General features: G+C 41.1%; 1 protein-coding gene across 3 annotated transcripts in view; it reads right to left on the bottom strand.

Moving 5' to 3' along the window:
- ldb2a (LIM domain binding 2a) overlaps positions 1-13192 on the bottom strand; it is a 58676-nt gene that overhangs the window by 12666 nt on the left and 32818 nt on the right. Inside the window, exons 4-8 of one of the 3 annotated variants that reach the window (XM_077247658.1) lie at positions 12057-12179; positions 8608-8691; positions 6738-6861; positions 3682-3735; positions 2879-3018 (exon numbers count right to left, since the gene is read on the bottom strand). In XM_077247658.1, the coding sequence (XP_077103773.1) occupies positions 2879-3018; positions 3682-3735; positions 6738-6861; positions 8608-8691; positions 12057-12179 (525 nt within the window). The remainder of the gene's footprint in view (positions 1-2878; positions 3019-3681; positions 3736-6737; positions 6862-8607; positions 8692-12056; positions 12180-13192) is intronic. The other 2 variants (XM_077247659.1, XM_077247660.1) reach the window with 2 other exon arrangements.

Raw genomic sequence — 13192 nt, 5'->3', positions numbered from 1 at the left:
CTCGATTGCACCCTTCGCCAGCAGGGTGGCAATCTCTGCTCTCATGATAAGGGCATTGCCACCGACCAAAGTGGAGCGGACTCCCCTGAAGCGGGGAGGAGACCGTGCGAACTGAATCGCATAGCCGAGCCTGACGGTCCGCGCGATCCAGCGGGACAGACGGGGAAGCTCTAAACAGGCTCCCAGGAACTGAACCAGCGGGATCATGCGAACCACAGGCGTCCCCCCGGAGGGGCAGCGAAGCGGAGTAACTGGCCCAAACGTGGACGGCATAGCGGCCCGGTGTGGGGGCACAGTTAGCAACCGCGCCCTGGCAGATGGGGCCAGGGGAGGACCAGGCTGGTCGTCCCGCGGGGTCCTGCTCTGCCAGGGGTCTGGCGACAGAGGGGGACAGGGGCGAAGCGGTCCGTGGACGGCACGCCGTGTCAACCGCCTCAGGGACAGAGGGGGGCGAGGAGAGCACGGCTTGTGGGCGGCGCTCTGTGTCGCCCGAGAACTCTGTGAGCTCAGGGAAGAGGGGATTGTTTCTGTTTTTAACCACATTAGGGTGCTGCCCACCTGTGGGTGAGCAGCGGGGAGTGGAGAACAAAAGATTCTCCCCCGGTGGAGGGCCTGCTACCACCTCCTGAGAAACAACCATCATCCCTGAGCAGTCCGTCTACGGTGCGCCGCTTGGTCCGGCGTTTAGCGGGGAGCGGGGCAGGAGAGGGCTGTGGCGCCTTTTTGATGCTTCCTCCGCGACTGGCCCTGGGTGGAGGCTGCTGCGTGGTCCGGGCGGGAGGGGCGGGAGCCGCAGGAGGGCGCCCTCGGCGGGAAACAGGTCGAGGCGTCTGCCCGGCCGGCTGGGTGGAGGCAGCAGTGGGCCGGCAGGGCAGAATGTGTCTGATGGCCTCGGTCTGTTTCTGGGCAGTTGAAAACTGTTGGGCAAAATCTTCAACTGCACCGCCGAAGAGGCCGGCCTGGGACAAGTAGGCGTTAAGCAGACGGGTCCGCTCGGCGTCCCGCATGTCAGCCAGGTTCAGCCACAGATGTCTCTCCTGGACCACAGCTGTGGACATAACCAAACCCAGGGAGTGCGCGGTAACCTTCGTCGCCCGGAGAGCAAGGTCGGTCGCGGCGCGCAGCTCATCAAAGAGCCCTGGGTTTGTCCTACCCTCGTGCATGTCTCTGAGAATCTGGGCCTGGTAGACCTGCAGAGTGGCCATAGCATGCAGTGAAGCAGCTGCCTGTCCCGCCGCTCTGTAAGACTTCGCCACCAGGTTCGACGAAAATCTACAGGCTTTGGATGGGTGCTTAGGCTCGCCCCGAGAAGAAGCACTCTGAGGACATAGTTGCATGGCAACGAGCGTTCAACCGGGGGAAGCCCAGTGTACCCACGGGCAGCTGCCTCATCGAGGGGAGGAAAGGCGGATGAGACCAGCGAGCGGTCCCGAGAAGATGGGGGGGTCTTCCAGGACTTCGAGATCTCATCGTGCACATCCCGGAAGAAAGGTATTGGGGTTTGTCGAGGATGAGGGTCGGCGGCCTTACCCAAAAATCAATCGTCCAGCCGCGAGCGCTCGGGACAGGGTGGAGGCCTCCACACAAGTCCGATGCTCCCGGCTGCCCGGGAAAGCATGGCCGTCATCTCCGGATCAGACTCGAGCACAGCCGTATGCACACCGGAAGGTGGCAGCTGTGACGAGCCCTCACTGCCAGAAGACTCAAACCCACCTAGTGATGCTGCAACAGATATGGCATCTTCCTCTGTAGCTTCAACTGAAACACGCGAGCCACCAGAGGGTAGACCCGCGGGAATCAGCAGTTCACTAGCGGGCACCGTCATTGAAGAGGGGGGCTGGGGTCAAGGACACATAGTCGGCGCCTTGTTCCAGACCGTAACCCTCAGGTCACCCTGGCCACCAGCCGCAGGACGGGGGGTGGATGAGGGGAATCTCACTCTTGCGAGTTCACGGAGTCTCGACCGTAATGACGCGATGGTCATGTTCCCACAGAGAGAACATGAGTCATCTACGAGCGCTGCTCTAGCATGATCAATGCCCAAACATACTATGCAACGCTCGTGCCCATCAGAGTCCGATACCAATCTGCAGCAACCAGAAGTACACGGGCGAGTCATCTTTAAAAAGACGTACCACATGTAAGCTCTTTTAGTGATAGAAAACTCAAGTGTTGAAGCACCCGGGGAGAAACGCACCGACTGGCAGACCACTGCAACAGATCAGCAGGAAGCACGCTCTCGCCGTAGATCGCCGTCACACCAACACCCGAGGTACTCGTTTGTGAAGCTGGCAATTCAGAGATGGCTTGTGGAGAGAAGAATACACTTGGCTCCGAAGCGAAAACATATCTGCATGTTGCCGGCTTCCTCCTTATATACCCACGAGGTGGGGCGGAGTTACGCCATGCAAATTCCGCAGACCCATGGCATTTCTTTGCCATTGGCTCGTTTTGTAATACTCGAAGTTGATAGGCTTTCTAAGCGAAACCCCATTCGTCGTCATCCGACGTAACTCGGAGTGACAACGAAAGGGAACTACTAATTAAGACTTTTATGCAAATAAATATTTTTCTCAAAAAAAAAAATCACCTTTTGTGTTGTACAGTAGAAACAAAGTCATATGGGTTTTAAATAACATGTGGGTGAGTAAAAAATAAAGAACCTTTCATTATTGAGTGGACTATATATCCCTATACAACGGAATGAGTTCTTGTCAAAAAACTATCGCTGTGAATCAAAACTACAAGCGGCACTTAATATGTGTTTTGGCAGCATAATTATAATCATATCACTAGGAAAGCAATCTGAGCAACATACATTAACGTTTTTGGATGGTTACAATGTGTGTGTGTGTAAATAAGAAGATTTGATGCTTACAGGTACCTGGCTGGCCAATGTGAAGTTGTTGGCAGGGCTGCGTTTCTTGCCGCCAGCGCTGTTGCCTAGGCTACTGTTAGACGCACTGCTGGCGGAGTTCTTCCTCTTTCTTCTCTTAGTTGTGGTCTGTCGAGTGGGCTCTGCTCTCCACCAAACACACAATCACACACAGAGGAGAAGTATTAATAAAAGACAAACGCACACATCCACACTCAGAAACACGCCACAATGTGAGTGCATGCACACGGAGGAAGAAAAAAGACTTTTCCAATATATAAGAGCACACAAACACATATTGGCGATTACACGGGGAAACAAATGCATCATGCTTTTTTCTTTTTTGAGAGAGAGAGAGAATCAAAGAGCATTCAAACATCTCCCAAGACATGCACTAGTAAGAAAGAACCTCTGCTCACATTTGCATAAATGCTCAACAGTGCGCACTGCAGTCTCTGTAACCATGCATGCGTGCTTATATCATTAATTTCTAAATGCTGTTTACTTTAATTAAATATCACAGTCTTTAAAATGAGATTTATAAGTCCTGGATAACTAATGTAACACATTTATGTAACCTGTTTTAAAATACCTTTTAATGAAGAAATGAAAATTTTTTTGATTAAGTTTTAGTCAAACAAATTGCCTATTTATAGTGACAACTGAAATATACACCTGCAATATCTCTACTTTTATGCTGAGCATTCATGATTCAAACACAGAGGAACATGTATTTCATAGGTTTCCATTTAGACACAGAATGAGGTTTCCCTATCAGAAGATGATTCAGAAGACGAGACAAGTACCTTTTTTGTGATTTGAGGGGAAAATTTCCGTTTTGAAGTTCTGTGGATGTCCAGCTGAAACCACATCCAAAGCAAGATTTATTTTCCAGATAATACTTATGTTAAGTAGTTATGCACATCCATGACCAGAAGACATATGCAAATGTAAATGGCAAGACTGCTGATAACAGGAGATAAATAAAATAAAAAAACATATATAACTTTAATTGCAAAATCAGTGGGTTTTATTCGCACATGCAGAAATCTTTCTCATAAATTAGTTTACACACTTTTTGTAAATTTACGACCAAATACTTAGAGTAATAAGATTTCTAAAAATAACAATAGATGTTTCTTGAGCAGTATATTAGAATGATTTCTGTAGGAACATGTGACATTGAAGACTGAAGTAATGATGCTGAAAATTCAGCTTTACAGGAATAAATTATATTTAAAATAAATTTGAACAGAAATAAATCACTGTATCTTTCATCAAATAAATGCAACCTTGATGAGTATAAGATACTTCTTAAATCTTTCCAACCCCAAAACTATATACAATATACATACAAATAAAAGTTAGCTAATGTTGTAAATGTTCTCTACAGCCATGTATAATTATTATTATATTTATTTAATTTCAGTATAACACTTAAAATATTTGGCACATTGTTAGTCATTAATGTAAATTTTAATGCATTAATGCCTGAAAATGAAATGTATTTTAGAGGTTCTTTCTAACCACACACAGGGAGATGTGTCCACTTTGTTTGTGTATGACAGATTTCACATAAAGTCATATCCAATAATAAAAAGACTGTACAAGGTACAGGAGAATTTTTTGGAGAAGAACCTTTTTTGTGTATTTTTATCAGTGCATGTGTGTGAATGACATACTAAAATGCACTCATTTCCACACATACACATATACATGCGAAAAAAGGGCCAAAAAAATTATCAGTGTTTAAAGGCAACCTTCTTTCCTTCCTGTTCCTGAACACAAATGCTCTCCAGATTTTAAAAGAATGGGAGGAAAGAGGGAAGCAAAGCTAATAAGGAAACGACAATTACAGAAGATCCACTTCGATACGAATTGTGAGAAGGCCAGTGCTGACGACTAGCGAGTGGACAAGGGTCGTCCAGGGTTTCATCCACAGGGAGCGGATGAAGGATGTGTTTTCAGTCTCATACATGTCATGTTGTCACTGTTTAAGATCATAATGTATAGTAAACCCTTTGTGTGTTCTAAAGGCGAGTTTAAATCATTGTTATTGATTGATTTGACCCCCTGAGGAACATGCAAGCGACATACAAAGGCGTCAAACACAAGATCTATCTACTGATGTCTAATCCCTTCGTCATCTGCCAAATGCAGTGTTTTTAAAGTCCCCCTGTGGTGAAAATCAAGTTTTCAATGCTGTTTATGTCTATGTGGTGTTTTTAATATGCTTTATGACAAACCATGTGCAAATTCATAAGTAATCACCATTGCGGAGTATTTTCTCCTTTAAACTGCAGTGAAAAAATTACAGTCTCAAAAACACGTTTTTAAATCGCTGGTTTTTCTTGCATCACAAACTACCTTGTAACCAATCACGTCAATGTGCCGGCGGGCTTTAGCATATCATTAACTGCAGCGAAGCAGGGAAGTCTCAAGAGAAGCCAGGTTAACAGGTATATTTTCCTTTTGATATGAAAAATCAGGCACATTTAGCAATATAGCGGGTGAATTATGTATATGATTTATATTACGATGTTATGTTATATTATATGTCTTTCAAAAGCATTGTTCAAAGCGTTCGTAAGGATGCTGGTTTTTAGAAGGCAGTGAAGTTTGCCGAGATGGCAAACGGGAACATGGTTTGTGTAACATTAGCGACACATTATTAGCTGTAAGCAAAAGGCTAATCATATTAATTACTGTTATGTGTCCGATGGTGTAGAGAGCGACACATAAAATGCATTACCATTCTGATACATCGACATCAACCCTGTATAATTCGCTTCAAACATATATGGCTGAATTAAACCAGTATTTCCACTTACCATCGTGCAGCATTTATACAGTAAAAATAACCGAGTGGATCTCAGGGCTTGTGTGAGTGAGTGCAGGCGGGGCTAATTAGTATATTCATGGTTCCGCGTGTACTATTTAAAGCAAGGGTGTAGAGTTACATTCAAGCCATTTTAAGGCAAGATTAAAAAAAGTGTAATTTTGGTGATCAAAGATAACTTTTGAGGGATACAATTATTGACTACAGGGGGGCTTTAAGAGGTTTTAGGAAGGATATGTAAAAAAAGAGAATGCCCATTATAAAATGTCACAGACATGTGACCATCCTGTTTCAATTAGACAGTAGTCCCAAAGTACGTACACACACACACACACACACACACACACACACACACACACACACACACACTTATACTTATGGATGCCATGGAATCCTACATATGATGACCCATACATATGATATTCCCTTGTGAGGGACACATTGTCTAAATTATAAAAGGCAACTATATAATTACATGTATAAAGACCCATTTTATCTAAAATATGAAACATTTTAATTTACATTTCTATTAAGTTGACACTGATCTTTTTGATGTATTCTATCTCTCAATAGAATACAAAACCTCATAATAATCATAATTATTTTTTTTCCTTTATATTACAATATATTATATAATATATAATATAATAAACTAATTATATTTAATGAATGTTCTCTGCTTAATAAATTAATTGCTCTTTAAATACACTACAACACATTTTTTTTATGCTATGACATTGGTACATTTTTTTATTTTTTGGGGGTCACTTTAAAACTTGCAGGTTGTCTGTTCTAGTATTATATTCAGTCAATAATGATGGAGAGGCTCATCTAAGAGTGTAAAATCACAAATTCCCACTCGTTTTCCCTGATTGGTCACACCGAAGAGCTGAATTAGAGCTTATATTCCCAAAAACCATGACGTTAAACACCCACAATCCGTGAGGATCAGATCAGAGCACAAATTACTGCCATTAGGAGGGTCCCCGTCCCGTAATACAGTGGACAGTGATTTGCTGTTACCTGGAGGGGCCACCATTCTTTGCCACTTCTGGAACAGACAGGTCTTTAGACAGTCTCTCGGGCTAAGGTTGTAGGTCTTGTGTCGAGACATTAACTCTTGCATCGGCTCCAGAATGACACACAACTGGAAGAAACATACACATGAAACATCATCAGTTACTGTCAGTTTTCCCATTTTAAAGATTTAACAATATTTGCATTTCAATCACACAGCGGCCATTCACACGGATACACACACACACACACACAAATCATTTCCCACTGACAGGATCGTATCCCAACGCTGCTGTATCCTCTCACTTCCACAGGTCCAGGGAAACAATCTCTGGATCCGGGCCCACAGAGCAGGGCTATTTCTAGTATGAATGTGAGGAAACCTACAAGCTTCCTTGTCCATCTCGCCGGACAGTGGTCTTATTGCGTCCGAGCACAGGAAACATCCTCGGTGTGGATCTACTGATAAACGTGCTGAAACAAATGCAGTTTTTTCAAGCGATGCTAATGAGTCACTTTTACGAGGTATTTTTACAGCAAGCCAATGCAAGGATCGTGAGAAATTACCCCGGAGAGAGGAAAAATGATCTTGTTTATGGGAATTACAGTGCACTGCTAAAATCCCAGAGGTTGACCCCCTCAATTAAGTCAGTCAAAACAATTACTAATGATTAATTTTTTTCAGAGCCGAATGAGTTTAAGGCTTTTTTTTAATAATGGGAACATATGACAGTATATATAAAATTCATGATGGTATATCCTACTGTATATGCCCCATTGTTGATCATGTGCAGTGAAAAAAAAAGGTGCAGATTTAGCTGAGGGAGCATAGACTTGCTGTTACAAGAGCTTGCGTATAATCCAAATTTAATTCACAATTTAGCTTAGGCTCCACCACTGCATTTTACCTCTGCGTTTATAAGTGAGACTGTGCGTTTAATGCGAGCAACAACAACAACTGAGAAAGACACACTCAGTGGGAGAAAAAACGACTGTTCCGAAAACCTTGAAAGGGCCTTTTTTTCTTCGCTTCTCCCAGCAGCTTGCGATAAACAAGTTTTGTTTTTTGCTGTGCTCGAGCTCAGTGCAGAGAGAGACCCACAATGCCACACCTCAAACGGGAACGCTCATTAATGTTATGCTAATTCTCTCTATCCAATTCATTTTCTCTCCCTCTCTTGTCCTCCAATTTACAAAACGGAGCTGTCACTCACACTGAAATGACGAGAATAAACAAAGCAACCATGAAGCTGGCTAATAAATTCTGAACAGTGTTCACACACACACACACACACACACACACACACACACACACACACACACACACACACACACACACACACACACACACACACACACTCACACACACGCACGCACACACGCACGCACGCACGCACACACACACACGCACATAAGTGTACAAATTTACATACATATTCACTATATATGCACAGTCTAAGAATAACAGTAACATACACAAGTTAAAAGGAATTACCATGTTTAATTACCGGAGCAATATCATGAGTTTTTGGACACAGTGGTTCTCAGCCTGTTTGACTTGAAGGCATTCTGTTAATTCTGTTATTTGGGGATATTTTCAGTATTTCTGCTGTAATTATGACAAATCTCTCTTGTTTTTGTATTGATATAGAAATAGACAGATATATATGTATGTATAGATTGATGGATAGATTGATAGATGTATGGATGTTTTCTGAGGGCCCCTAGTGGTTCCTGGCCCCCTGGTTGAGAACCACTGGTAAATAAGATACCACAATACCATGGTATTATCATTTGATACCATCAATGGACCATGGTATCTTCACAATACTTTTTTGTAAGGAAGACTGAACAAAATAACTTTTGTTCTGCTTACCCTGAGGTAGTTGAGGGTGAAGTTGGTCAATCCCATGCGGGTGATGTTTTTCGAGAGCTGCTCCAGGACTTGAGGGTCTTGTGCCTGTAGGTGGACAAAAAAGCAACGTTATCACTTAATACAACCTCCCCCCAAAATCCACAGCATGTTACCGACCAAAAGCAACTCATATGACTTTTCTATTGCTTCATTTATGAGACCCCAGATGTGACCACATATTCACGGTTATATTGAGATCTATATTTTGAATATCTGAGGGGCGAGGATTGGGGGTCATGTGTCTTTCTCTGTGGTTGTAACACTGGAAGAGCTGTTATTTCTGTGTGCTGTAGAGATTCTAGTGATGCAATTTATCTGAATCACTGTGATTACACTGAATACATTTTTGATTCAGATTTTGGGCATTGAATCAGGGTGTGCTGCAGCTGCTAATTAATATTGATTGACTAAATGTAAATTGAAATGTTACAGTGAATTTCACTATGAATTACAAACTAATGCAGTTTTTGTTCTTACTGGTAAATTATTGACTTGATTCATCAAGGTAAATTGTGTTAAGCAGCATGATATGATTGATATAGCAATGACATCAGCCAATCATTGAGCTCCTGTCACTTGATTGGTCGGGGGAATGTAAACTAGCAGAGTAGAGCAGGGGTATTCAATTAAATTTCCAAGTGGTCCGGTCTCTTCTCTTCTAACATTTACTTCCCAGTGGAGGACTGGACAACACATTTTGTAGAATAGTTCTAAATTTCCATCTTGACAGCAGTAGTACTTAAGTAGTACTTTGAAAGAAAAAAAAAATTCTAATTGGATTTGAATATTAGAGGGTAAGATGAGATGTTTTATCAGGCTATTATTATTTTACACTACAGTGTGTATGGCAGAAGGAAATGTGACAGAAAATACTGTATACTGTATGGGGGTTCAGGGTTTTTCTCTTGAAGTCTGGACCATTTTTATATTTAGCTTAAAATGAGTATCTAAAATACAAACAAGCAATGTACATAATAATCAAAACAGTCTCATCTTGAGCAGACAACATTAATTCTAGTAATTTCAAAGTTTTAGTTGTTTCCATGCCATCAACAAATAATTGACCCAATTATAACACTGTTTATTATGAAATGCAACTGACATATTGATTAATAAATGTTAAATGTAGATAAAAAAAAGTCTTATAAAAACTTGTCTATTTCAACGGTTGGAAAATAATTGTATTTGCTGCATTTTTATTTTCAGCAGTGTTTTAGAGAATCTATTTTGCTGCTCACCGTGTTTCTGCTACTGTTGTTAAACTAACTGCATCATCTCTTACAGTGGCAATTTAGCAGGAGAGAGAAGCAACACGCAAAGAATGGAAAGGGCTCGAATCAAGCTCTTGATAAAAGGATATGCCGCCTAAAGATCATTACCATACACGACCATGAGCGCCTGTGGTGTGTACTATGTTTTTTTATTTTTTTATGCATTGCTCACTTTGAACTCTAGAAACGGTAAATGGTGCTACCGCTGTCAGTATGTCTCATGGTCTGGTTGTAACCAGCCCAGGGTCCGGAACCAGACCACAGTCCGCTTTGAGCATCTGAAACACGGTTCCCCCAATGTGCTCATATTCTCATTAGCCTTGATCAGATGAGTTTGACTCAATTTCTTTGCAGCTTTACCCATGTGTACGAGAATGAGTCGATCAAACATGCTGCAGTAACTTTTGCACTATCCTTGTCAAAAATCTTTCAAAGCCCTTTCTCCCTCATTCCCTCTCTCTCCCTCTCCACCAGAATACATGGCCCCAAAGGGCCCAATTTAAGAGCATGTGAATTATATAAGTTGCTGTGAACAAACTTTCTAAAACTACCCTATCTCTGAATCTACAAGGGAGAGTGATGAGTTAAAACTCAAATGTGATTTAAAGCTAAATATATTGCTTAAAAAGCAACGAGTCATTAAAAGTTAAGTTTTAAAATGAGAAAATATGAACGCCAGGTTTTCAGTTGCTTAATTTCTTTAATCACAGTATGTCTACAGTGCTCATTAATTACTCAATTAAAATTACTCAATTAACTTTTTGATTGTACTTTTTAAAAATATATTTTCCATCCAAGGCAACTTTGATGTCTCATAATAAACAGTTTTTATTTATGTGATATGTAAAATAAGTATAAAGTATAATTATTCTATGTTATCAGTTCCGTTTTACACCGTTATTTTAAACTGTAGTAATTTTTCACATTATTACTGTTTTTACTGTATTTTTGATCAAATAAATTCCGTCTTGATCAGTGTTAAATTCGCTGACGAAATATTTTCGTCATTATTTTCGTCACGAATATATTTTTGCGGACGAAAACGAAACGAGAACTAAAAAAGAAGTCACTAATGGAGACTAAAACTATGGCTAAATTGATTTATCGTCAACGAATAAAGGACGAGACGAAAATCCAATCGGCAGATGGGAGAGATGCAAGGAATGAACAAAAGAACAAGCGGGCAAAACGGAACAGGCGAGACTGCATGATAAGAGAACCAATCAGAGCCTGACTTATTGAGACGTGAAGCGAAGGTATTCTTTGACCGAGCTCCCGGGAAGATGGCATTCGAAGAGGCGATGTCTAAAAGAGCGACAAAATGTCCACAGCCGATAGAAAAAGAAGGGGAGACGTGTGGGCACACTTCACGTTTGACGACGAACAAAACTAAAAGTGTAAAGCATGCAGAGCGGTCATTCTTGGCAAGAACACAACCAATTTGAAAAGACATTTACAGACGAAAATGTCGTTCAGTGCACTTTAGATTCAAATTAAAGATGTTTGCACTTATTGTTCAGCTCAGCTGTACGTTTAAGGTCCTGGACCTAACTTTATTTTTCTTTTATTGATGGTGAATTGGCAGCTAGTTATTGTTTACATTACCATGACAGTGTTTTTTGCTGCATAAAAGCTTTTGAATTGAAATAAAGATACAGTTGTGTTGAAATAAAGTTAAATTTGTGTTTTATACATTTTGGTTAAGTTTGTTTCCTATCCAGCGGTAAAAATTGTCTAGTAAATCTGTTATTAATTTTAGTCTTATTTTAGTCGACTAAAATACCAAGCAATTTTAGTCGACTAAAATAAGACTAAAATTAAAACAAATCAGATGACTAAAACTTGACTAAAACTAAAAAGAATTATAGTCAAAAGACTAAGACTAAAACTAAATTAAAATTTCTTGTCAAAATTAACACTGGTCTTGATGAGAATGAGAGCCTTTCAGAAATATAAAAAAAAACATAAGTTTGAATGGTAGTGTAACATTTGAGTTAAGAACCAAAGATCGAAAACCGCTAAACTAAATTTAATAAAATGAATAGCTTTGCAAAATAGCTGATATAGTGCACACACACACCTCCAACCAAACCATGTGTTGGGACAGTCCTATGATGGAGTGATGATATCAATACTCACGTGCATGGCAAGAATGCTCCGTGGGATGAGTTCCCGATACTGTCTGATGTTGAAGTGCCACGTCTTGATCCTCATCAGATCATCGAAGGCAAACTCCAGAATCAACCTGCCCTCCGTACACACCTGAGAATGCAAACATTGAGAAATCTATGATGTCTTCAAAGACTACAGTCTGCTGATATGTGTTAAATGTTTCTCTCATTGTGATTAAATAAGTTTAGAGAAAAGTGCAAACTCAGAGAGTTTCATTCAATTCAGATATTATGTCAGAGTTGTTCAACTTTTCAGAGTTTCAAAGCTATTTCCTAATAAAAGGTGTTTATGTTGTATACCTGAACTGAAGGCCAACGAAATGGAAATACTTGAGACAAGCTTACACAAAAACAAAACAACCAAATGCTGAATACATGCAGAGGTCATAAACCATTAGCAATTACAAAAAAAAATAGGATGAGAAAAACATTTTGCTGAATTTAGAGCTGCGCTACTCATAGCCCCAATGTTCTGTTGCTGGGGCAACTGGAGGATGAGGAGGAGGAGGAAGGGGGAGCGTCAGCTGATTAGTTGGCATGGCAACGGCAAAGATGTAATCCCGCCAGAGCCACTCTAATCAATGCCCTCAGCACAGATGGTCTCTGGAGGATCAACAAGAAAAGAGGCTGGCGGGAGAGCACAGCGCCATCACATGACCACACTCTTTCACATTCTCTCGCTCGCTCTCCCCACTTCTTTCATCTTCTGTATGCTTTTCCTACTCTCTGAATCGGTTTTTGCTTGTTTCACTCTTTTTCTGTCTCTCCTTTTTTGTCCGTCTTTCCATCGCTTGTTCAGCACCATCGCTCAACACTGCGCATGCTGAGGAAAAACTAAAAGCAAAGTTAAAATGAAAGCATCTGTCTTTTCCTCTCCCTCTATCACTGTACTGCTCCATAGCTGTGCTTCAGGATGTGTTTCAAATTTCAACCGGTCTAGCCAATCATTAGAATATTAAAATATAGGGGATTCTTCATATGAAGGTTATATGTCCAATAGAGAAAAAACTGTCATGACTATGTAATTTTCATCATATCATCATTTACTTTGTGATAGAAATTACATTTTTGAATCTCCTTAGTCTGGCTAAAGCTAATTTCATA

The sequence above is a fragment of the Siphateles boraxobius genome, unplaced genomic scaffold (assembly GCF_051911475.1).
Source record: "Siphateles boraxobius isolate OS27281-9 unplaced genomic scaffold, OSU_SipBor_1 3, whole genome shotgun sequence".
NCBI classification, from domain to species: Eukaryota; Metazoa; Chordata; class Actinopteri; order Cypriniformes; family Leuciscidae; genus Siphateles; species Siphateles boraxobius.
Note: the sequence above shows the minus strand (reverse complement) of the source record. Positions and strands in the feature narration are given on the sequence as shown.